Source organism: Pyrgilauda ruficollis, unplaced genomic scaffold, assembly GCF_017590135.1.
Source record: "Pyrgilauda ruficollis isolate IOZ18807 unplaced genomic scaffold, ASM1759013v1 scaffold20, whole genome shotgun sequence".
In the NCBI taxonomy this organism is placed as follows: Eukaryota; Metazoa; Chordata; class Aves; order Passeriformes; family Passeridae; genus Pyrgilauda; species Pyrgilauda ruficollis.
This window is the reverse complement of record NW_024519207.1, coordinates 3,248,643-3,275,324: the sequence shown is the minus strand read 5'-3', so window position 1 is coordinate 3,275,324 and position 26,682 is coordinate 3,248,643. Positions and strand designations below refer to the sequence as shown.

The 26,682-nt window shown below is 39.0% G+C and overlaps 1 protein-coding gene across 6 annotated transcripts in view; it reads left to right on the top strand.

The window, feature by feature from the left end:
- The window catches only part of FNDC3A (fibronectin type III domain containing 3A), a 110,577-nt gene that overhangs the window by 57,727 nt on the left and 26,168 nt on the right, over positions 1 to 26,682 (top strand). For 3 of the 6 annotated variants that reach the window (XM_041466879.1, XM_041466878.1, XM_041466880.1), the window contains 9 exons: positions 3,723 to 3,799; positions 8,453 to 8,690; positions 11,173 to 11,445; positions 13,507 to 13,565; positions 19,136 to 19,293; positions 20,463 to 20,522; positions 24,476 to 24,614; positions 25,071 to 25,124; positions 25,733 to 25,857. In XM_041466879.1, coding sequence (XP_041322813.1) covers positions 3,723 to 3,799; positions 8,453 to 8,690; positions 11,173 to 11,445; positions 13,507 to 13,565; positions 19,136 to 19,293; positions 20,463 to 20,522; positions 24,476 to 24,614; positions 25,071 to 25,124; positions 25,733 to 25,857 — 1,183 coding nt within the window. Of the gene's footprint in view, positions 1 to 2,386; positions 2,441 to 3,722; positions 3,800 to 8,452; positions 8,691 to 11,172; positions 11,446 to 13,506; positions 13,566 to 19,135; positions 19,294 to 20,462; positions 20,523 to 24,475; positions 24,615 to 25,070; positions 25,125 to 25,732; positions 25,858 to 26,682 lie in introns of all 6 variants that reach the window. The other 3 variants (XM_041466883.1, XM_041466882.1, XM_041466881.1) reach the window with 2 other exon arrangements.

Below are 26,682 nucleotides of genomic sequence, written 5' to 3'. Positions count from 1 at the left end.
ATGTTTCCTTAACATGAATTCCTGATGCTGTTGTTTGCTGATACTTTATAATAACTCTCACCTCATGGTAAAACACACTGGTTTTGTCGTGCAGCAGTCCAGCCAATACCCAGAAACATGACAATTCTTCTTTACAGTGTGTTACACCATAAGGGAGCTGAGATCTTCACATTAGTGAAGAAAAAACACACATTTTTGTAGCATATTATAATTTTATCTTCAGATACAATTTTGCAGGTTGTAATATGTTTCCTATCAAAAAATCAGTAATCTTGCTGTAAAACACAATATTCATTCAAAACACCTGTGAAGTCTGTCGAGTTTTTGTCCCATGCTTATCATTTTCTTGGATGTCCGCCTAGAAATTTCATTTCACAGCCACTTGGAAATCTAATCAGAAGTAAATTAGAGTTCTTGAATATTCAAATATGTTTTTGTTGATTCTGGTACTTTAAAGTGCAAAAGATGGGATGCAAATTTTGAAACTACTGATTTGACTCTATTCTAATACTGCAATATTTTTTCTGGTTCATACATTCAGTTTATGCCTTTACTTTTGTGACTGCTAAGTTACGGTATACTGAAAATGGCTTTGTGGATCAACCTTTGTACTGGATGGGAGATAACTGCTCTCTGTTTGTCAGAGAGATTAAAGTGCTAAATAAGTAAACCTTAAAAAAAGGTTGTTAAACAATATTCTCTAAATGCTTACAGCAAAACAAAACAAAAAAGCCAAACAAAGATAATCACCAGTTCTCAAAGAAACCGCTTGCATATGTGCGATTCGTTGTCCCCCAAGGACATGGTATTCTCTAAGAAGTTCAAGTAAATGTGGTCTTAATTTTCCATTTACTTGGAAATTACATAGTTTTAAATTGTGAGTTTAATGGAAGTGTTTTGTACTCATTATAGAAAGACTGCAGGTAAGCAATGCAAGATAGAAGTTGTATAAAATCCACCTTCTTATGTGAGATTTTAAAACATTATTTCAATGGCAACTTAAAATAAACGTGCTTCCATTATTTTTGACCTTTTTGATTTTATTGTAGTGAGGTAATGCACTATTTTAAGTTTCTTTTGCTGATTTTTGCTTCACTTTCATTTCTTTTTTAGCACTTCATATTCAGGAGAAACTTTGGCTGAAACATATTTGAGTTTCAGATGAGCAAAAACGCTGGAAGAATGTTCAGTTCTCAATTTATAGCTTACTGTAGTCTATATTCTTCGCTGTTGCACAGTTCAGTGAATAATTCATTAAAGACCTTGTTCTTAGAAAGTCTCTTCACCCCCTCTCCCTGTTGTGGGTGAGCATTCTGTTGATAATAAAGCTGTGATTCTTTTTAGGTAGCATGTTTGCAAACTTCTGCGTCTTATTCTAAAGAAGTTTCTATAATACATGCAATTAAGTTGGATTGCATGCTGCTTTTCTAAGGAGTGCTTTTCATTGCTTTTTCCTGCTTTTTGCTTTCAGACAGAGGTACCTTTATTTTTCTGTCAAGTCCATATGTATCAGAGTGAGGTGTGCTAATCTTATTTACGTACTTCGCATTTACTTAGTACTTGCCATTTGCAGATCCTAACAGAGTTTCAAAAAACATTAAGGTGGAGCTATGAATGCCCTTTCAGAAGTATTACTGAGACTGCACTAAGTTGGATTGGTACTTCTGATAGCTTCAAAATACTGAATTGGAAATTTGCAGAATGCAGCCTACAGTGTTGCATTCCAACATTTTGTCTTGTCACAAAACTTGTTCAGATTATATTGTGTTTCAGTATTTCTTTCATTATTAAAATTCAGTGTTTGTTCCCTTGTGTATTTAAAACACAGTAAGGTAAGGATGCCCCTCTTGAACCTGTACCAAAGTGCTCACTCTGTATCAAATGCTAAAGAGGACAGCCTAAGGATAGGGCAGGCACACAGAAGAAACTTGCTTGTTCATTAAGTAAAAGTAGTACTTATATTTTTTACAGCTCTTAATGGATTACTTCTCCCAAACTGAACCTAATCTTTAGTTCCTACACTGTTCTTAAAGTAAGGAGTTACACGATTTAGCTGTGCATTTTGTGAAAAATTCTCTTATGTTTCCCTGGTGAATTAGTTTACTGTCTCTGGTTCTTGCAAATGAGAAACTGTAAATTCTCCGTCTTTCCATTTTTAGGGTTTTTTTTTAAATAGGTCTTTTACTGTTTCTCTGCTGCCAGAAGAAACTGTAAATTCTCTATCTTTCCATTTTTAGGGTTTTTTTTAAATAGGTCTTTTACTGTTTCTCTGCTGCCAGCCCTTTAACCATCTTCTGGCGGAAGAATCCTGTATTCCTGGTCTCTTGTATCTTTCCTGATAAACAGGTGGAAAGCCACTGTGAACATTTTTTTTGTCCTTTTCTAGTCCTGCGTGTTCTTTTTGAAAGGTGGAGTCAAACACATTTCTCAAGGATTTGAGGTACAGCATGAATTTACACCACAGCATAATGATGTTTTCTGCTTGTTCTCTGTTCCGTTAGTAATGATTTTTAATGTTCTCTTTCTTTCTGCGAATACCACTAAACAACTCTTGGCTGGTATTTCTTTAGAAATCCATGTAGTAGCTGCATTGTATGTTTGTTTACATCTGATCTATGGCTTATCGCTGTAAAGAAACACTTCTGGTTTCATCTAGATGCATCACTTTGCACTTACTAACATTATTCCTTCTGGGTTTTTGTCATCTGATCAGTGAGTACTGTGAGATCCTTTACTGCTCTCTGAGAGCATAGCAACAATTTTTCACCTTGCTGTTCATTTTCTTTTCTGGAAGCTTTGTCTAACACGCAGAACAGGTTCTTTATGTGCCTGTGGGACACTTTTCTTGGTCACTCGAAGAACTTCAAAAACTGATCGTTCACTTCTCTTAGCTTCCTGTTCTCCAGTCTCCATTTATTTATGGAAAGACCTTTTCCCTTTCTAACCGAAGGCAGCATTACTTCTTTAAGAGTCTTTGAGAGACATTGTCAAAAGCTTTTTGAAAATCCAAGTATGTGACAGCATCCCTGTGCTCTTTGAAGGGATCTGATTTTCTAGGCAATACTTTATCTATAAATGCTATTGTGTCATATTTATCTAAGTGTGTGTAAACTCCTTTTTTTTATGGTTTGCATGGAACAAGGATCACCATGGTATCCTGACATTTTCCTTTAGCTGAAGCAGACTTACTAGGTGGTAATACAGTGGCTTTTCCCCAGGACCTTAAGTTCATGTCTCACTCACCACCTCCTGCTGCTGTGGTACTGAGACTACTTTAGTTTTTAAGACCATAGTAAAAACCAGCCATTTTGTAAATAATTTTCTTTGTAACTCTTAACTGAATATGATCTGGTTTCAGCAGCTTGTTTCAAATACTTTTGTTTGTTTCTGTTTTATAGTCTCTTCTATTGTCATTTCATCTTGGGGCATTTCTTTTGATTTGTCATCTGTTGAGTTTTTACATGAGCTCTTCAATAAGTTTATTGACAGAGATGGGAGAAATATCTGCTGGGGATTTTTTTAGCTTGTTTCTGGTTTTGTTCAACTGTTTTTTAGATTCCAAAGACTGCCCTTTGCTATAATTTTTTCTGTACAGTTCATTGCCTTTGTTTATCCATGTTATCTTGTATATTTTTCACAGAGACTTTGCTGCTCAGTATGCTCTTTTAGCTTTTTCAAATTATTAAATTGTGCTGTACTGAATGTTTCTGTAACCCACTTAGGTCCTGCTCAGGTTCCAATGATGTCCCCAAATGGTTCAGTGCCTACTATTTATGTGCCTCCTGGATATGCCCCACAGGTATGTCACTTCACTTGCTTCTTAATTGATTTATTTTCATGCAGATTTTGGAACTGGAACCATAATTGCTAATTAAATTATTTTAATTTGTTAGATTGCAGTCAGTGTGATCAAGCAAGGAGATAAGAGATGTCTCTCAGTATTTCTGAGATGGGAGACTTCTCATGCTGTGTCTGTGCCTGTTCAGTTATATATTAACTATCTACATGACAGTAGCAAGCACAGTTCCTTGCTGAGTTCACAGTCTTAATGTACTAGATGCCTTCTGAATATAAAATGCATTCATGACCCAAATATATGTTTGTGCAGGACCTGTACTGATTCCTGTGTTAGTGGAAATTTTCTCTTGGCAGCAATATATATATAATATATAATTTATACGTACATAGTTCATGTCTGGGAAGTTCCCTGTAGATAAGCAGAAAAACAGGTCAGTTGAAAAAGTACAGCAAACAACATGGAAAAAATGTCAGCAGTCCATTGGGACTAGGTTATCATATAAGTGTTTCCACCACTTATCTGAAAATGGGGCTCTCATTTTTTCACTGCTGTGTGATTCCTAATTTAGATGCTTGGAAATTAAATGTGAGCTAGATAACCTGGACATCCTTTAAAGTAGATTAAAAGGATGATTTCTCTTGGCTATTTCTGACATGTGAGTTTATAATGAGATGTGTGGACTTTTAGATGGTGCCTGTTTCTTTCCCTTGCCTGTAGAACAAGTCCAGAGCTTAGTAGGTCAGATGTGGAAGTCAGAGCAGTTGAATGCCACTCCCCATGATGTAAGTCTCTCTCAAGACATTCTGTTGTCATGACCAGTCTGTCTCTGACTTAGTGTGCATCCAATGGTGTACACTGAGAAGGGACTACAATGCATAAACATGCAATAAAAAAAGCCCACGGTGTCAGCACATGTTGGACAAATTATTTAAACAGCATTAAAAAATTATCCTCTAGCAAAAGGAAAGGCTGTTAGGGCAGGCAGACTGCTGCTCTGATTTTATCTTTCATCTCTTGGAAGTTGACTGATAAGTTGATTCTATGCATCCTTTGTAGTTGAGTTCCCAAGCAAGAAGAAAAATTACTTATAAATAATCACTAAAAGTCCATACATCTACAGGCCATAGTAAAAAGTTCTGATTCCTATTAAAATTAATTTTTAAAGAACTGAAAGAAGTTTAGAGCCAAGTGAAAATTGGAATTTTACTATATTTCTTATTTGTTTTCATTTGATGAAGTACATATTTTAAAAGTTGTGTAACATGTGCCTTTCTGAAAAATACTTTTGGAATTAGTTTGTCCTTCCTTTGAGGACAGTTTGAATCAAAGATGCTGAAGGGCTGGGCCTTGCTGAGGCCCATTCATTAGCCTTTCACTGGAGTTTGTTAGTCCAAGCAGCTGTTGTTTTAGCACAGCACTCTGACCTTTGAGCTGAAGATGCCTCACATCTATCCAGCTCAGAGTGCAGGTGGGATGAGCTCATCTGCTGTTTTCATCTGAGCAGAAGTACCGTAGTCCAGGACAACCTGTAGTTTATAAGCCTTCTGAAGTGTTTACTACTGACAAAACATACCAGACTTTGTGGTTTATGATGGGAGTTCCTCTTACAAGCCAGAAGATTTGATAGCAGTCTTGCAAAACATGAAAGTCTAACATTATCAAGCTAAGAGTTTTCCCAGACTTACTGCAGTCCTAGCAAACTTCTATGGTTTCCTTTAGGTATAGTATATTTTTAAAGGTCAGCAGCTGCAGCTGTATTTTTTGTTGAATAGGAAACCAGCTAAATATCCTAAGCTGTCAGCCTGGAAGAACTTCAACATAACCATCTTTTGCCTCTCCATTTTCACTTAGTTCTATTATGCCTCTGCTTGCTTCAGTTCCTGTTTGGCAGTGGTACATTGTACTGTCCTCTGTTAGAAGTTGGGGATAACCACTGAATAAAAGATTTACTTTTCTTATATGACATAACTAAAAAGTGATTCATCAGCTGATTTCCTTTTCCCTTCCTCTTCTTTTGGAACTGTAGTTGTAAAACTGAAAGAAAGCACATCTTTATCCATCCTCTCTTAAGACATCTATATTCACTGTCTGCAGTGAGTTTTCCAGTGATGTTTGGTTGGCTTACTCAACCAAACAGGCCTGTGCCAGAACCACATTTTGCTAGCACCACTGGGATAATAGAGAACTTGTTTACTTTTTAAACTTAAAATTATAGACTTAGCATGATGCTCTGGCTGCTTTTTGGAGCATTTTTATCCGTGTAGTTGTCTGCTAGAGGCCTACCATTGAGCAGATGTTAGATCTGGAAGCACAGTTACAGGCTTGTTAAACATAAGGTCCCTGCTGTTATGGATTGGGTGACTATTTCTAAGTTACTTAGGCTATTAGCAGGCCCGAGGAAACAAGCTGTAAACTAAGCAGCTCGTTTGTTTTTTAATGGGAGCTACTTCCTACATAATCTGAGTCTACTCATAAAATCATAATAAGTTGCAGTATTTGGGGGGTTTTGTAACCAAAAGGGACTTAAATAATTAAAACTACATTTCAGTGTTTAGAGAATTTAATTGGACAGGAGAGGTTCTACTTATATTTACTGCTAATATATTCTGCCTTTAGGATACCACACAGCTATGGTTACACAGATTTGAATTGTATTGTCTTTAATTACTCTTTCCCAAGAAGGAACAATTTCTGTGTACTGAAAATAACCCATTTCTTAAAGTCATATGGTATGCACGTTTTGTAAAGCTGTGTTCACTTGGGTAACATTAATTTCCAGCTGTCTATTAAGTAAAGTGGGGTCAGCTCTGTTGTGTACACGCTTCTGTGTCTTCTGAATGTTGTTGCATGTGCATATCCTACAGAAGCATACAGCTCTATCTACAGCACTGTTTCTCTCAGCACAGCGGTGAAGTTTTGAAACAATTTCCTGTACCAATCTCACTTACCTTGCATTGGTTCAGCTAGCAGGATAATTTGGGGCTGTACAAATTAGATTGCTGGCAGAGAAAACAAAATCAGAAGCTCTGTTCCAGATGTACCAGATGCACATCAACCCCTAATGGGGACATGGTAAAACCAATGATCCTCCAAGCAGCTTTCTGTCACGGACTTGATGGAAGCATTCACTCTAGGGTACAGGGCTAAATCTAGCCAAGCATGATTCCATTAACCTTAAACAGTGGAGCTGAAAGCAGCTTGGCACTAAGTATTTTGATCTATTGATCTGTTCCTGTTGCACCAGGATGTTTATTGGTGTATGTGTACATGTCCCCATCTCATTTCAAATGTCAGTGAAAACTTATGTCATAGGGTTGATTTGTCCCCTGCTATTGAATATAGTCATGATACTCCATTCTTCTCCCCCTTTGCTGGATAAATGTTCCATCTAAAACCTTCCACTGCAGTTTCTGCTGTGACTTTATTCTACAGCATTTTACTAGGAAATGAAGAACAGTTTATTCTTTGGCATCCCATACACTAAAGTTACTGATACCACGATGCACACAAGTCAAAATATGCCAAGATCATCTCTAGGTGTCACCAACAGTCATGTATTTATGTGACTTTACAAACATTTAGGGTAATGACGTGAGGTCCTTCAGGGGCAGACCCTTGTTCCTGGTCTAGTTGATGACCCACCCTCCCTTACTGAACATTTTCTGCTTCAGTACTTGGTACAGTTTGTGCCCTTGTGCCTGCTCTCTACCAGAGCCCCACGTGCTGCACAGCCCAGACGTGCTGCAAGTACCATGCTCAGCACACCTCAGCTCTGTGCATCTTACAGATTCTCACCATGGGATTGCATATGCTACTGCCATTGCTTGGAATTTCTGCCAGCATTGCCAAGGGCCACACTCGGGTACCTCACACAAAGGCTGGTGTCACATCTTCCGTTTGCTAATTTTTCACAATCCCTTGCACTACAGTCTGCCAGTGCCTGCCACAAAGGTCCCTGTTTTCTGAGTAGCATGTGACTTCCTTCAGGATTCAAGACCTCTTTACAGGTAGAAGAATATGCCGAGGAGAAGGACAAAAAATTTTAGAACTATTTGGCTTGTGAAGGAGTTTTGAGAGAGCTGACTACCATCCTGGTAGTTTGTTTGCTAACAGCTTGATGCAGGTGGTTGCTGCAGGGCCAGTATGGGCAGATGTCTCCTGGGTTAGTGGTGGTGGGCTGAGTTGGGGACAGAGCAAAAACCAGACACTTCTTGGCTTTTCTCTTGCTGTTGATGCAGAGTGAGGTCTGTCAGTTCACCAGTTGATTTCTAGGGAGCAATCTAGTTGTTAAGCTGTAGAACAAATCCTACAGCAGTGTAGCATACAGGCAGTGTGAATGAGGATGGAAACAGGACCCATAGGAGAAGCTTGACTCGTGCCATAAATACACCAGGTTGTTTGTTAGATACTCTTACAGTCAGATTTTTTTTAAGTTTTCTTCCCCATCACATTGAGAAATTAATGGCATTGCTGCAGTTAATACACTTAACACAGATAGTTCTTTAATGTCCATTTTTTTCCCCTTGCTATTTCCTGTTTTATTTTCATCAGATTTAAGGGGTTTGCTATTCCTGATTTTTTTTAAGGATCTATAGAAACATATTTTTCAGACTGTCATTTCTCTTTTGGTGTGTGGTGTCTCTCACTGTACAGGTTATTGAGGATAACGGTGTTCGAAGGGTTGTGGTGGTTCCCCAGGCTCCAGAATTCCATCCTGGTGGTCACACGGTGATACACAGGCCTCCACATCCCCCACTGCCCGGCTTCCTTCCTCTTCCAGCCATGATACCCCCTCCACCCCGTCACATATACTCACCTGTGACTGGAGCCGGTGACATGGCAACGCAGTACATTCCACAGTATCACACTTCTCAAGTCTATGGGGATGTGGGTAAGTAGCTCATCAAATATTGCAAGTTTTTTCAAAGCGAATAATGCTCTGCTCATTTCCAGCATCTGTTATGTTGTTGTGTGGCTTTGTTAAGCAAGACTTACAGCTTCAATGGGAGTCGTACGCAAAAGAATTTTATGTGGATACCAGCCTTGATTTGGCTGAAGCTTATTATTCCAGAAGTTCTTTTAAATTTATTTGGTTGTCTGTTCAGTGAAACACTAAACTTAGAGATTACTTCTTACATGTACAAGTTACACATTTTCCCAGGAAAGTGATGCAGAAAGCGTTTGTAGTGATTCAGCATTTAAATCTCTGCCTGAGCACTGTTCTGAGATCTCGTGTCTTGCAAACATCCTGTTTGAAGCATGAAATAGGAATTCTTAGTATTAAGGAAAAAAGTGGTCCATTTTCCATAAAACTATACACATTTAATTGCATGTCCCTTTGAAGATCAGTTGGAGTAATGAGGTGCCACTAACCTAAATTTAATGAAGTGGTTAAAGCCATTTTTGGTAGTGCTGTTGACATGTGCCTTTATTGTGGTTTGGAGGCAAAGTGTATTTGTGTTCTAACTCAGGGGCTGGTTTGTTAGATTAATATTTACATTTCTGGTAGACTTGCTTTTCTTTAGATAAGGCAGGTGCCAACCTTGACAGACTTTGAGAGCAGTTCTAGGTTTCTGTTTTTAGAGAAAGCTAGAAGCTGTGAGGAGAGAGGTTAAACACAACTATTCAAAATTCTATGATACTACTAAAATAACCTAAAAATGGCCTTCATCAATTTGCTGAGCTTAAATAGCTATGATGAGCAAAGTGGTCAGATAAGAATATACCAATGTCTTGGTCTTCCTGGAATTCTTAGTGTTTCTGTATTCTTATGTTGTACTTCATTTCTTCTTTTACTACTTTGATAATGGTACATTAGTAGATGCTCTTTGGGTGCTTATTTGTAGTTTTATTAATTTCCTGATTTCCTGTAGATGGCAGTTGTTTGCTTTTAGTTTGCTAAATTAAGAAATGGGTATGATGATTAAACACATAAAATTATGCTTCTTAATGGAATAATATTTTTTTTAGATTTCTGCTGCCATGATATATAACTTTAAATATGAATTCAGTGATAATTTGCTAAATTGCTAATGTAAAAAATGATAAAGTGGGATTCTTTGCTTTATTTTCAGTGTATATGTAAAATGCCTTTGGCTTTAGCAAAGTTAAGTATTAATATTATAATTTGGTATTTATTTGCTACAGATTTCATATTTAATTTTGGATCTCTTACTTTGGCTGTTGCTTTCAAAAGTCAAAACCCACAGTTAGGCTCATATTTCAGGAATCTAAATTTAAGGAAAAAAAAAAAAAAAAAAAAAACACACACATAAAACAACCAGCTCCTCATAGAGCACAGTAGTTCCCTGACATGAGCACTGAACTCTCTAAAGGTAATGAAAAATCACATTTCTAAATAGACACAGCTTATCTAGAAGTCCTCTGTCAAACCTTCTGTGATTTAAGCTGACTTAAAAAAACAACTGAAATGGAGAAGTTCTCTCATTTTTTTTCTTTTTATCCTTGCAAGGAAGTTCTTATTTGATGTTATTTTCAGTACTTCTTATATCTTAAGGAATAACAAATAATGTATTCTTCAGACTGACTTATCCAACTTACCTGAAAATGAGCAAATTCTATGGTGATTTTGAAGGATGTATTTTTTTTTTAAAGCTTTCAGCATTTATCATAGGCAGGGTTACACTGAGGAAACACTTGATATATAATGTCTTGAATCAGTAAAGTGTTTCTAAGCATAAAGGTGAAATTAGCACAAATGGTAGAACTGGACAGAGGAGTTCACCACTTCACAGTTTAATGCTGTCAGTAGTCTGGTACTGACTTTTTTCCAAAATTAAATCTAACTTACAGATGAGACTTCGGTGCTACTGCAGCAATGTCTGGGGTTACTGTGTACAGGCATAGTGTACTTACAAGGCCTGGCTGAGCTGTCTTGAGTGTTTTAGTGTCTTTCCACTGCCCCACAGAACACAGATTCTGTGTTTCTGTGCTTTTATGGGTGTTTTCCCTGTTGATTCCTGCTGAAGCATCATTAAAATATTAGAGCTCTAGCTGCATTCCGGAACTTAATGGATTTTTTTTTATTCAACATTACATCAATGTAGTAAAGTAGCACATTTTTTCTGTATAGACTTCATCCTGTACCTCACAGCTCAAGGAAGATTATAGAAATGTTTCAAGAATAATTTTTAAGTGGAGAAAATATGGGGGAGGGAAAGATTACACTCTTCACTAACATATTGTTAATGTCATTTAATGGTATCAGTTTACCTGCAGGACGCTTCAGTTTTCAAATAGGAGTAGAGATATAATTTTACACAGTGGTGCACATTTAACTTACATAGCATTTTTAGGTAGATTTTAAAATTAGATTTGGTTCTTAATGGTTTGTTTTTTCTTCCTTCATTTAGATACTCTGCCTGCTCATGGAAGATCCAACTTTAGAGATGAAAGGTCTAGTAAAACATATGAAAGGTTACAAAAAAAGTTAAAAGATCGACATGGAACTCAGAAGGATAAGTTAAACAGTCCTCCATCATCTCCTCAGAAATGTCCTTCTCCTACAAGTGAACCTAATGGACTTACAAAAGGACAGGATGCAGCTGGAATAAGCACAGGTTCTACCAAATGCAAGTCTTTGGATAAAGGAAAAAGCAATTCTCAGACAGACACAGAAGTAGAAGGTAGGTGTTACCAAAAAATACTGCATACACACACATATTAATATGATGCAAGTCCAGTGTCTGGACTGGACAAATAATCATGTATTATTGTTACAGTGGCTGAACATAACATTTGTAAATAGAACACCACACTTTGACAGTCTTGAAGTTGAGTAGCAGCCTCTAAGTGCCCTACATAGAGTGGAGTTAAGGGTGATCAACCTGCTCATCACATGGGAATGTGAGCCTAAGGAAACAAAAACTACTGGTATGGAAGTCTCCATGTAAATTTGAGGAAATATTGAGTCACGCTTCATGACAGTATTTAAAGAAAAATCTCTGCTTTGTTTGGAGTGCTTGCATTTTAAGGAATCACTGAATATTGATGGCCTGCTTGATATTGTAGAAAACATGGAAAGAATAGAGCATCTGAATCAGAAAATAGTCATCCAACTTGATAAAGAATATTTTGGAAAGGAGATACTGCTGTTACATAAAACTGATCTATCCCTACCCACTCGCTGTTCAAAGACCCTTGTAGAAAAAGGCTGGTCCTCACATTAGTCCCTGTGAGTTCATGTGTTCTAAGACACTACCACAGGGAGTGTGCTTATTATTCTCTTTATTTCACTGGAAAGCTTGTGATCTCATAGATGGACTGAATTCACTCAGTCATACAGACATTGTCAGATCTGATGATGTGTCACTGCAACTTTGAGGTCTCTGCCATAGTCCTTCAGATTGTGAACATGACATCAAAGACTTGTCATCAGCCAGGAGCAGTGTTCTCAGAATAAGGAATTGTAATTGGTGATGCTAAGGGAAATAAACCATGATTTTTCTCAATTCTCTGAAGTTTGCTTTGAGATAATAATTTTGTGCCGATGTATGTTAGATTGCTGTAAACCAAAAGAATGGTGAAGAAAGTACATCTAATCAAAACCAGGAAATCTCAACCTATTAGAGCTGTTTAAAAACATGTGCAGATGATATCTTGGGCAAGCTTAGTACCAAAGGTCACATTTGGGATACAGCCTAAAATCAGAAGTTGGAAACTATTGCTCCAAACCTGAATATTTGTCGCTATAGTTCCAGAGTGGCAGTTTACTTTCTGTTCAGCTTCAGTTTACTTTCTGTTTGTTGGTGTTTATCTGTGAGCTAACTTTTACAAGGAACAAGTAGTGAAATGTACTGTTGTTTACACAATACAAAAATTATGGTGATGTTTCCTTAGAAGTATTTTACATGAAAAATGGGAATGTCCACTTCTCAAAATTATTTTAGGAGACTTCGGGGAAAATTATTTACTGAGACTTAGACTTGTCAAAGAAAAGACAGAGACTTATAGTTGTCATACAAGTCAGAAAAGCATTTTATTTGTTTCAACAGCATAAACGATCTTAAAAAGAGAGTTGTAAATAGATTTGATCTATGTTTTCTGAAGAATTCTGTCACGCTTTGTTTTTCTTTTATGTTTTGTTTAAGGCAGGTTAAATGAATTAAAAATGCCTGGCCACACCTTCAAAACTGAGTAGCCTGTTACTTACACTATTGAGATAATAAAATTTCAATATTATGTGAGAAAAGCAGATAAAATGCTTTCTGTAAACTGTAAATCCTTTATAAAGCTCAGCTATACCTTCAGCTGGCACAAAACACCTTAGATTATTTCCCTTGCAATTGAGGAAGGCCAGCAGTGTTACCAGTAGGCTTCCAGCTGATGAGCCATAACATTTGAGCTACTGCAACCTGACTGCATCTACATCCAAAGAGAAATCTGTGGGAGATATCCAAGATTTTAAGTTTTCCAGAACAGCAGTTGGATTAAAGTTATACATTAATAAATGATAACCAGGCTTTCTGCATTCCATAAAGCACAGAAGGGCTTTAGAAATAGTTTTATATTAACAACTTCTTTAGAAGCTTTTTTGGTTTCATGTCGTCCTAGATGAATGCAAGATGTTCTGCTTTATAAATGCTTTCTTCTGTGTGCAGTTGTTGAATTTGAAGAGCTGTTTCACTGTAAAGTTACTGCACAATATTCATGGGTACTTCTTTTTTGCTTTGATTTTGTTTTTTAAGAAAAGGATGAAGAAACAAAAGCACTGGAAGCACTTCTTTCTAACATAGCCAAGCCAGTGGTAAGTAACAAAAGCTTTCCATAATATCAGATTATATCTGTTGCTATTTTACACAGTTGCACCTCTGTTTCTCTCTCTTAAGTTTAAAGGGTCTTTAATTTTCCATACTAAAGCCAATTCACTTAACTTCCAGTCACTGTACTGTAAACAACCAAAGCAATTTTTAGTGTATTCACATTTATGAAACTAAAATTGTCTTGATACTTACACTGCAGAATTCTTCCTGGCTATTCTGTGAATCTCAGTATTAACAGAATTATTTAAAGAATATAAGATTGTAACGTTGCCAGTAGCATAATGATGCTGCTTAATGGAATATGATGCTTAACATAATATTATACTGTAGAATCTGTTCTCAATTGCCTGCAACTTTGTTTAGCCTTAACTGTTCAGGAAGCAATTTTACACAACATATATCTCCAGGCATGAGTGATACCTGGCAAGGTTTTGGAAACATCACCAAAAATGAGGTTTTGTAAAACCTTATTTGCAAAGTAGGGAAAAAATATGACCTATTTCTCTTTTTAGAGTTTTTGGCAGCTTCAGAGAAGAGAGACATAAAATTCACCACAGAAGGTGACTGTCAGCAGCGATCTTCTGACCTACCTGCTTGAAAATTTACCAACATACTTTCAGTTTATAAAACTGATGCATATTTTTGTGTAGATACTCTTTAAAGCATTGTTGCCAAATTCAGTAGTTTCTTGAATTTTAGAGCAGGCCAGTGATTTTTTTCTTTCATTGTCTGGACCTTCCCTGGCCCCAACCTCGCTGTGAAGATTTGCACATCTTTTCCAAAATCTTCACCACAATCATGAGTCCGCCGTCTTGCCTGAGTAAAAACAGTCTTTGTTCCCCATTGTGGTGTAGTCCATACAGCTGAAACTCCAGAAGGACCTTGCCATGGGTTTGTCCAGTCAGTCAGCTATTTCCTCCAATCATCTGCTACCTACCTTCTTCCCTTCACTTTCCAGGCAACCTCGCCCCAGTTTAGTGCCCTTGTCTTGATTCTTCTTTCATATGTTTCTTTACAGCCTGATGAGCAGAGGCCAAGAGAGCTGGGGCTGTTTAGCCTGGAGAAGTGAAGGCTCAGAGGGGATCTTATCAATGTATATAGATATCTGCAAGGCAAGTGCACAGAGGATGGAGCCAGGCTCTTTTCAGTATGCCCAGCATCAGAACCAGAGGCAGTGGGCCTAAACTGAAACACAGAAGGCTCCCTCTGAACATCAGGAAACACTTTCGTACTGTGAGGATGTCAGCTCTGGCACAACTTGGCCAGAGAGTTTGTGGAGACTCCCTCTTTGGAGATACTGAAAAGCTGTCTGGACATAGTTCTGGGCACCTGGCTTTAAGTGGCCCTGCTTAAACAAGGGAGTTGGACTAGATGACCTCCAGGGGTCCCTTCCAACTTCAGCCATTCTGTGATTCTGTGGTTGTCCAAGCGCTGAGCAGAGTTTGTATAGAGGACACTTGGTGTCCTACTGTGTCCAAGTATCAGGATGGGTTGACATGTCTTCAGTGCCCCTGTGCCATTAGTCGCTAAGCAGCATGGAGGTGGGAACTGTCTCAAATTGGGGTGTTAGCAATGGTTACATTGCCAAGGAGAGCTCTGAACTCTCTCTGAATGAGACTGTGAGAAGAACAGATCGACAGGTGTGGTCTTGTGTTGCTGATGACATAGGAAAAAACAAAGCAGTGCCCGTACTATCATGTTTTCTTTCACTTCCTTCTGCCCTCAAGCCTCAACCACCCGTGCCTTTTAGACAAGCACCCTAGTTCCTCTCCCCACCGTGTTCTTGGTGTGAACGTCATTGCACATAGCTGTGTGCCACTAGTGATCTCTGCAGGCCTCAGAAGGCATCACAGGCAGTAGTGCTCTGCTACAGATTCAGAGTGTACACAAGGCAGAAAGCCAGACTTCTTGCACTTGGAGAGGTTTATGCTTTATGAAGGCAAGGATCTGCCAGGGCTGTGAGGGGGTGGAAGTCTAGCTGATGCTGCAGCTTGGGGTAGTGTGGTGTAATGTGATAGGAGTCTGTGTTACCTACTTGGGTCTTGCGGCATCTCAAGCCAACCTCCTGCAGTTTCATCAAGGAAATGTTTTCCTCACTTTCCCTCAAATGAACCAGGACATTGGTTTTTTTCACACCTTCTCTTTGTGGTTCTCATCAGAAATATTCCTGCAGGTTTTTTATTAATGTTTTGATTGAAGCACTTAGGATGAGGATTGTGGTTTTTGATGGATCATCAGTACTCTGTTCCCTGGGTGAACTGTGCTGGCACAGGCAGTACTGGCTGTGGTGGTGGCCATACAATCAGATGATCATACAGGGTGCTGTCCAGTACAGTGTCCATTGCACCATATCCTGCTCCAGAAAGGAGCAGTGTTGAAGGCTATGACCTGTCCTGAGCTGTCCCATGTCTCAATGCCCGGGTCCTGAGCATGCACATCTAAATCAGGTGGTGGTATCTCTCATGAACTTTCATTCACAAATACCTTTCAGTTCTACGCAGTATAGGGTGCATCAATTTTGCTACCTCCAAACTCCTGTTGGATTCTGACTTCCTTGAACTTTTCCCCATATGGATCCCTCACCCTTTCATACATGGCAGTGTTAAGTCAAGTTGATTACATGATACTGACACCAAATGAGCCTTCTACTTAGGGGTCTTGAACTGTTTGTGCTCAGATGTAAATTGGAGTGGTTCTGCAGATTGCACCTCGGTGTTGGAGCGAAGTCTTCACCATCTGTCATGTCTCTTAACCAAATAACAAAGCAGAAAAGAAGACCTGAAAAGGTAAAAGCCAATTGAAGAATGATGCGGAAGGCTGAATATTTAATAAGAGACAATAAAAGCTGAGAATTTGAGGGTTGGTTATATAGCATGTAAATCCCTTTGGAGAACATCATACTTTTCTGGTTCTGTGTATGTTTGTGGACTTCTGGCATGTGATGCACCTCACTCACAGTTACGTATCTTGGGTTACTGTGGATGCAATCCAGACTGCACATGCTAAAAGTGCTCTTTTGTTTGACCCAAATGGCACATGTAACATATTTAGTGAGGACTTCAGCAAGCTGGATTGCTAATGAAGACATGCTCATCTCTTGTTTCCACAGTGCTAGAGCCTGATCCAAGTACTATACTCTGCTTTGCAGAAACACATGGTGTTCAGAGTTGCAACCAGAATCCATTGCAACTGTTTGCATAAGCATTCGAAGCAATAAGTAATGCCAGGTGTTTTGAAAAAGCCACTCCCAAGTGTCTCAAAGCATGTAATAGTAGTGGCTTCTTCTGATCTTAAATCTTGGCTCTTCAAAAGTACTTATTTTTCCTTATGTCTCGCAAAGGTAGAAAATATCCTATGTATGATGCAAATGTAATCTGTCAGGTGGCAGTTTGGCATTAACAAAGTGTTAGATGGGGTGTTCTGGGCAGTTGTGGGCAAAGCACTAAAGAAAATGAGTAGGAGATAAGGAGAAATGTGAGAATTATCAGATTTTATAGGTGAGGGAAAACTCAAATGCTAACAGTCTTCAAATGCATGAGAAACAACTGCAAAAGGAAGAGAAGAGATTTACTGTTCAATTCCATAGTGGCTAGGACTGGTAGGCTTAGCTGGTAGTAAGGGAGACACTGCTTGGATACTAGGGAAAAAAAATTCAACTGTTAAAGTAGCTAAATCTAGGAACAGATCATCTTAAAATAGATTTAATAGTCCTGAAGTACAGTAGGTCCTTGGGGAACCTTTATTTCTTTCCTTCAGGATCTCCTGCCACTTGCTGCAACTCAGGAGGGTGGGGTAAAGATTGTCCAGGAGGGAACTTTATCAGATGCTTCCCACAACTCCAAAAACTTCCAGAAATGCTAGAATTTTACTGCAGTGGTTATAGATAGTGTTAGTAGAGTTGGTGATTGCATCAAGATAGTATTGGAATTTTTCTTACCAGATTTTAAAGAGAAGCTTCAGTGTTTAGTCATGCCATTATTTGATCCCTTTTAGGATACCATGTGCAGTCCTGCTAGTGCATAACGGTTTAGTGACATTGTTTCCAAGACATGGTGTGATTTTTCTTCCTTTCTGTTTGGTGTCAATAAGTCATGTCCTCTCTGTTTCATTCTTGAAGCTGACCTATTCAGTTTTTTAGTTTTAGTAGATTATAGAAATTTGAGAGTACCAGTTGTGAAGATAGCTTTTTGATTCTGATACTCTGGTAATAGATTGTCAAAAGCAATTATTCCCAAAATAGACATACACTACGATTATATTGTAAAACTAGTAATTTCATGTAATGAAATGTGTTTTGAGTTATCTTATAAATTATTGGAAACAGTAGGTGGGTGCAACATAGAAACCACAATAGCAGATGTGCAATACTTATGAACAGCCACAAATTTCTAGGCATTCTTCTATAACAGATCCTAAACCTGCATGCACCTGTGCACTCACCTACAAGCACACAAGAATCCTCAGCCTCTTGCAGCACTTACGGGTTTCAGACAGCGCCCACCCTTTTGGGAGTGTGGGTGCCTCTAGTCACACAGCTCCTTTGGAAGATGTGGCTGCTTCAAAAGCTTTGTGTGTCACTATTCCTTAGAATCTGTTGTTCCCTACAATCTGCTAATCCACAGCCCATTGAGAAGGCTCTCCACCAGGTGACATGCACTCACCTGAGCTGCGAATCCATGCCCGCTGTGCCCCAAAATACTGTTGCACCAGCTGGGGTGCACAGCATTCATCAAGCCTGCTGGCAGGCCAGTTTGTCACACTGTCAGGCCGGATTTTGATCATTACTCTGTTCCACTGCAGCATCTCTTAACTCCCCCATTACCCATTTTCATGCTACCTCTACACTTCTAAAGCTGATGACTTCTGTGTTTCAGGAGCTCCTTGTGATTCTCCCATTTCCATTTAACCCACCTGAGGGTCACTGCCCTTTAGCATGATTCGTCTGCTGGGACCTTGTTGGATAGTTGGAGGTCATACACACTAGTTAAACTCCTATTTCTGTCACACCAACTGTTCTTATCCAGGCCTTTTTGCAATGGATGGGGTGTTCAGGCAAACACCACCCCAGAAATTCTTCAGGATATTGTCTCTATGTGTATGTACTTCGACCTTGTGAACATGCCTTCATCTCTCTATATTTCCTAAGAAACAAGAAGGTGTTAAAAAAGTCATAGTACCAGTGGCTTCCAAGAAAAAGGTGCCAGAAGCATGGTTTAATGAAGTGCTCGCTGTCCCAGGATGTTCTTTACCATCCCTGTGCCTGGCCAACGCTCTGGTCCGTGTTTCAGCAGCCCACTGGGTGGCGTTATGTACTGACAGGCGTCTCTGCCCTCAGCCCCCTGCCTGGCATTGCATTTTTCTCATGGCATTCCTTGCATTTCCAACCTGATTTCATCTGTAAAATCTAGTTAGTAGCTAGAGTATCAGTATAAATACTCTGATTTGCTAATAGTATGTGATTTTGCTTTCTCTTCTTTGATCATTTGTTGCAAAGTAACGTTTAGATACAATAGAGTGTAAATTACAGAGGTGTCAAAACTTTGTGTTTCTACAGGTATCAGATATTCAGGCAAGAACTGCACTGCTGATGTGGTCCCCTCCATCCAGTGATACTGGAGAAGACACAGACAAGAATGATATACCAGAGGTTTATACTTATGAAGTGATGCTTTCAAGTACTGGAAAAGATGGAAAGTACAAAACTGTGTACATGTAGGTGTTGGCTATTTTTATTTAGTCACTGCTGCATTGAAGTATGTGGCTTAAAACCTCATTAAAAATCTGCTTGTTGTCCAGAAAGTTAAATAATTAGGAGTTTTGCGTAGCTTCTGTTTTGAAATTAGCTACCCTTTTTTTCAGTAGAATTTGTTTCATTTTATTACTGAAGTCTCTGCCATCAGCTGGAATGTAAAGATTTTGTTCTTACATGTTGGAGGCATATTTTAATACCACTTCTGCTGTATTTCAACCAACTGCACTAGACACCATGAGTTCTTACATAGTAAGACATACAAGTAATGAGAAAAATAAATTGTATTTATTACTTTTTATGTCAGCACATGGTCCTCTTCCCAGTAAGGTTATCCCTCCATTCACTGAAATTGGTCTTGGTAGGAGACAGTGTTATGATATTAAAAAAATAAAAAAAAAGGCAAACTCATACAGAACACAACTCATAGCAGCAGCAAAGCAAACAAAGTCTTCAATTGTTTAATTCCTAACATAATGGTTTTCAGTCACTTTTTTGCAATTTGGAGACATATGACAGTAAAATATAGAATTAAGGGTATAGAGTTCTCTAACAGTTATAAACCTTTGTATCTAGCTAGTTTATCTTAGTCACCTTCCATGGATTTCATGCAATTGAAATTTGAGTATCCCTATCCAAGAAACTAGCAGTAGAGAAATGGCCTTTGCTAAGATAAGCTGGTGTCAGCAAAAGCAGACTAACAGATGTTATTTTGGTGCCTTTTCTGTTTCCTAGGCTCTAACAAGTAGGTATGTGCAGTCAGGTACAGTTTTAGATAATGGATTTTGCAAGGCTGGACTGAGCTGCTCTAGGCTCCAGTACTTCAGTGGTTTTTTCGAGTAATAACATACATGCATGCACATGCAGCTTGTCTTATTAAGTAAAGAAGAAAATAATTGCTACACTTTAGAAAGCAACAAACAAAAAAGTGCCCCGAAACCACCAGGGCAAAAGAACACAGGAATAACACAAGAAACCTCTAAAATTCAGAGAGAAATTGCTATATTTAGCAAAAGACAAACTCTTACAAATACATTTCATAGAAGGTGTGTTGAGTTAGATGATACGTCTTTTTTTATAAATATGTGGAATTCTGAAACAGTCTTTAAAACAAATTTGTATCTCTTTCCAGTGGAGAAGAAAATAAAGTTACTGTAAATGATCTCAGGCCAGCAACTGATTACCATGCAAAGTGAGTATCTCACTTTTTCTTCATTAATTCAGTGGAAGTGTTTTAAAAGTTTTCATTGTGTATTTGTCTAAGTCTTCAGAGATGGTCTTAACCACTTCTAACCTGCTTTTGAGTCAAAATCAACATTTTTGACTTAGCTGGCCACTCAGTCCATTTTGGACAATGTAAAACAAGATTGGTGTGCATTCATCCTGCATTCAGGTTCTTTCCTTTATGCTAGCACAGTCACCTTTTTCTGTCCTTGGAGCCAGGCACAGATGCTGCTTTTCAGTTTTCCACAAGCAGCAGAGGAAAGTACCTTGCCCTGGAAGAAGCTCCCTGCTTGGCCGCCTGAAAGTCATATTATGCTACTTTTGCTTGGCTCCAGTAGATCAATGAACCTGACCCCATATGCATGACAAAATATGCCACCAGCTCAGTGTAATTCTGCCCTTCTAGCAGAATTGACTACTTCAGTAGGTCAGAAGAAATAGCATAGGACTGGGAAGATGTGGTTAGGTGTCATTCTTCCCTCTTTTTTTAAAAATACTAGAGGGTCATCTGGAGCTGAACTTGGCAAGGGATGCAAAGACTAAGTGCTTTTATAGCTTTGTCAGCCAGAAAGAAAGGTCATAGAAAGTGTATCCTCCCAAGCAAAGACAACTGGGAAACTGGTAACTATGGATGAGGAAGAGGCTGAGGTACCTCGACAGCCTTTTTGCCTTAGTCATCAGTGGCAACTTCTCACATCTCTCCAGTGGATGGCAGCAGCATGGGGACTGAGGGAGGAAAGTCCCTCCCACAGTGAGAGAAGATCAGGCTTGAGACCACCTGAGTAACCTGGACATACGTCTGCATCTGAAGAGATTCATCCCAGAGTCCTGAGGGAATTAGATAATGTAGTTGCCAAACCACTCTCCATCATATTTGAAAAGTTATGGCAAACAGGTGAAGTCCTGTGTGACTGGAAAAAGGAAAACACTGCACCAATTTTTTGAAAGATTAGAAAGGAAGACTCTGGGAACTACCAACCTGTCAGCCTCACTTCTGTGCCTGGGAAGATCATGGAATAGATCCTTCTAAAAGCCATGCTGAGGTACATGCAGGACAAGGAAGTGATTCAGGACAGCCAGCACAGCTTCACCAAGGACAAGTCCTGCCTGAAGAACCAAGTGGCCTATGAACAAGTGACTTGTATGTAATGGACAAAGGGACTGCAGATGTTAGCTGTCTGGACTTCTGTAAGACCTTTGAGAGAGTCCCCCACAGTATCCTTCTTGGTGGATGAGAAATTGTTCGGTCAGTCCCATTCACAGAATAGTGGTCAGTGGTCCAGTGTCCAGATAGAGATTAGTGACAAGTGGTGTCCCACAGGGGCTGGTCTTGGACTGGTACTGTCAGATATCTTCATCAGTGACACAGAAAGTGGGATTGAGTGAGCTTCCAGCAGAATACACCAAGCAGTTGCAGTGTCAGCCACCAAGTGGTGCAGTTGACACAGCTGAAGAAAGGGATGCCAGAGAGACCTGGACAAGCTTGAGCAGTGAGGCCATGGGAACCTCATGAGATTCAAGAAGGCCAAGTGCAAGGTGCTGCCCTTGGGTCTAGGCAGCCCTAATTGGGAGCAGCCCTGCCAAGGAGGATGCGGTGGCCCTGCTGGCTGGAGAGCTGGGCATGACCTGACAATGTGCACTTGCAGTCCAAAAAGCCAGTTGTGTCCTGGGCAGCATCAGAAACACCGTGGCCAGCAGGGTGAGGGATGTGATTCTGCCCTTCTGCTCCACTCTCGTGAGACCTCACCCAGAGTCCTGCATTCAGCTCTGGGATCCCCATCATGAGAGTGATGGTCACCTGTTAGAGTAGCTCTGGAAGAGGGCCACAAAAATTGTTCAGCGTGGAGAAAACTCGATACTTAAAGGAGGCCTGTAAGAAAGATGGAGACAGACTTTTTAGTAGGGCCTGTTGTGATAGCACAAGAGATAATGGTTTAGAACTAAAAGAGGGTATATTTAGACTAGATATATGGAAGAAATTTTTTTGCACTGAGGGTGGTAAAACACTGGAACAGCTTGCCCAAAGAGATGGTGGATGTCCCATCCCTGAAAACCATTCACAGAGAGGCTGGGCAGGGTTCTAAGCAGCCTGATCTAGTTGAAGATGTCTCCGTTTATTGCAGGGGAGTTTGGACAAGTTGACTTTTAAAGGTCTCTTCCAACCCAAACTACTCTGTGATTCTTGTTTTTTATAAAATAGTGTGAATACAGCAGTTTACAAATAAATAACATTGTGAAGGGAGAAATGAAGGCCTCCTTAAAAGAAGTGCCTTTTCAGGAGGTACTGGCAAGTGTAGAGTACCTTCTTAGATGTGACTGAATGTCCTGTCTCTCTTGACTGTGTGGAGAACCCCAAGATCTCTGTGTACTGACCAAGGGAACCAATTTAGAGGCAGCTGGTAGGAAGCACAGGGAACAGAAGTGTGTCAGAGAATGGGTCCCGGTTAACAATGTTTTGTCTCCTTCCACATCGCATTTAGAGTAGAATTTGCCTTGTACAATAGCCTTTTTAACATTTGCTCAAGTGGGAGAGCTAGGTTCCCAGCCTTTGGTGTGAAGGGGTCTATACCTCCCAGAGCTGTTTTCCAGAGTATTGTCTTGGTTGTCAAACTTAAAGCAAAAGAGGGTTGGTCTGTTCTTATCACAGCCCTCATTTAATTTGAGCCCCTGTATTGCCTGGAACATAAGATCAGGAGAAGGATGAATGGTAAGCTGGCTCTAAGCCCTTGCCTATGAAAGTGTTCACCTGTGATTTTGTTCCTGTTTTTAGTATTTTTAGATATACTTTATCCAACAAGGTTGAAGTTGATAATTCATGCAGCATAAGGGTCAGTGCCTAGAATTTTCTTTTTTCTGTCTAAGTGCTCTTCTTTCAGACTACATTCATATTTTTTCTTGCTTAATTCTGGTTGTTGTAGGCAGTACATGGGAATCACTGGCTTGGCCATCCAAGCTCTTCCTAAACAGAATTCTGCCAGTGTGAACACTGCAGAAAATCAGCAAAGACTGGAACAACTCAACGACCAAGATAACTGATGTATTACATATTTGCAATTGTATGCAAGCACAAACAACTTTGTGTTCAACTTTAGTCACTGTTTGACTGTCTTCTCTCTGTTTGTGAAATCTATAAAGCCAAATTTCCTGTGATTTGCTGTTATGCATCACAAATGTATCAGAATTTTTGTATTTTCTTAAGCTGTCAACTCAGATCTTAAATTGGTAATCAGAGGAAAGGGTTTTTTGGCGAGTTTTGGTTTTGGGTTTTTTTTCAAAGGAACAGATGAATAAGAAGCAAGTAATGTGCCACTGACCCAAAGAAGAGGCAAGGCATAGCTGCACAGCTTAGGGGGCAGGGGGAGACCAGATGATTATCATGTATTTCCTTTTGGAGACAAGCCTTTTGAAAAACAAGCCATTTCTCTCTGAGACAGAAGCAAAACTCACTCTTTTGTGCAGAGCTAATTCATTGCCTTACTAAAGGAAAGGACAAGGTGAACACACTCAGCAGGACACCCATTTGAGTGCAGAGGATACTACGTCAACAGCTTTGTTGTGCTCATCTGACGAAAGCACTTGCAGAAGAATTATTCATAATATAAGTTTATATCTCTACAACAGATAATGAGCCTGCAAAATGCTACCATTATTTTCCAACCAAAGTACAGTTAATAACAGACATATTTCAAACATAATTGTGAGATTAAAGCCAACCAATGGTAATGATGTACATCCAAAGTAAAGGACTCTTTTCTTTCTTATTGCTTCTATTGTCCAAGATGTTTCCCCCAGTTATTTATTTATAACAGTGATATTTTAGTAATGAAGCAGCAAGGCAGCAACTTAATTCCAAATGCTTGGTTTTCTTTGGAAACTATACAGATTTTGAAGCAAAATGGTATTGACTCTCTTCCACTTTAGAGTCCAAGTAGAATGCAACTGTGTAAAGGGGAGCCCTTCAGAAACAGAGAGTTTTACCACAGCAAGTTGTGAACCTGATACTCCAAATCTGCCCAGGATAACTAATCGGACCAAAAATTCTCTTACTCTTCAGTGGAAGGTAAGGATTGCTTTACAGCCTTTAAAATAAATATTTTAAATTCTCCAGAATTGTTGTGGATTTATCAATAACATACCAGTTTATTGAAACTGAAAATTTTTGTCAAACCTACTAATTTGAGTCCCAGTTCCCTGATTGGAAATAGATTTACTGGGTTAAATGTGGACTTGAGTAAAAAGAGAAGGATTCACAGAAAAGCAAGGAGTCTCTCAAGGTAAAATTACTGAGTTCAGTACCCAATGCATTTCAATAACTACATTAGGAAAAAACCCTGTAAACATGAGACAATCATTTCGTTGTATGGCAACTAAACTAGGACTGTCTTAGCAAGTGAAGCCATTATATAAGGGGAGCATTTGTCTTCCACTGTTCTTATTGTGAATTGGCCCATACATGCATTTTTTAAGGGGTCTTATATCCAGTTAGAATTCTAATTTTCCTGTTTTCCTTTTACAGGCATCTTGTGATAATGGTTCCAAAATCCACAGTTACCTTTTAGAATGGGATGAAGTAAGCAAGTTATTCTATTGTATTTTCAGTCTTCTGTTTTTTTAAGTAGCTGTATGTGACTGTGCACGTTAACTTATGTCAAAATTAAGATTTTTGATTAGAGGCATGTGACAGTAATGTAATTCCTGAAGCAATTATTAAAATACAGTTAGTGCTCAGGTTTTTTTCTCAGGGGATATAAAATAAAAGGATCTTCGTTGCATGATTCTGCCACTCTTAATAGTGGCTTTTTCACTCATAGTCCATGTTCAAGAGCTGACATGGAAGGATCATTTTCCTGTAACAGTCTTTCTTTTTTAATAAGTGGGTGGATCAACTATGGCCCTGCAATGATCTTGCAGTCTCTACCTGGACAGCTATCCTGAGAAGGTGGAGGTGCAGTATCTTCATGGCTTTTATTCTTTCAGCCCCAAGGAGCTAGGAGATGGAAAAGAAGGAAAAAAGCTGCTAATTTAATACAAAGTTTCATATGCTACTGCCTCACCATATGGAGATTTCTGAGTTATATTTAATTTCAAGAAAGGATTTTACTTCATGTTTGTGTGTACTTTAATTGATGCATGTGTAGGTAATAAGGTCAATAATATGATTAACTTATTACTTTTTAGGGAAAAGGAAATGGAGAGTTTTGCCAGTGTTATTATGGTCAACAGAAGCAGTACAGGATCACTAAACTGTCACCAGCAATGGGGTACACCTTTAGGCTAGCAGCCAAAAATGACATGGGAATGAGGTAAATGCTGTTACATACCTAAATATGGAAAGCATATGCATCCTTGTGTGTGCTACTTTAGGAAAAACATGTGGTGGCATTTAAAGAAAAAGGTTTTTGTCCAAATGGTCTGAAATGGAATATAAAATATATAATACTTCAGTTGGAAGGGACCTAGAGTGATCATCTAGTCCAACTGCTGAGTTAACTCACAGTACATGATTGGTTTTTTATTTTTGCAGGTAGCCTTTGTGCTATTGGGATCTTGTCCCTTCATCTGTCTGTTAGTCTCCTGTTACCCTGGGAAATAGACAGAATATGACATTACCATATCAAGGAATTCTCTGGAAGTTCTAGCCCTTATTATCAATGCTTAGCATATGTGGTTCATGCTTTTAATTACTACTTTTCAGATGTTATAGAGCACCGAACTTTGTTTTGAATTTTTGAATTAATGACTTGTGACTTCGGTGGAAAATATACGTAAGAACATGGAAAAAAATGTTTTGTGAAGTTATGCTTGCATTATTGGGTGCATTAGTTCTTGAGCGGGCTTCTTGGTCATCAGGCAAAGCAGATGCACCTGGCTAACAATCATACTGCCAGAGCTCATCTCTACAGCAGGCTCCTGGTGTCCACGCTACCTAGTAGTACTTAGACCTTGAGGTACTGTGGGGCATAAAAATGAAGCTTCCCTCACCATCAACATAAAATTGCTTTTTGTGTTTGTTTTTTTTCAATTCAGATATTATGAACACTGTGCTGCAGCTCACTAAAGTGGTGTTTTTACAGCATGAAATAGAGGATGTGTGTTGTGTGTCCTTTATCTGGCAGAAGGAGGTGCTT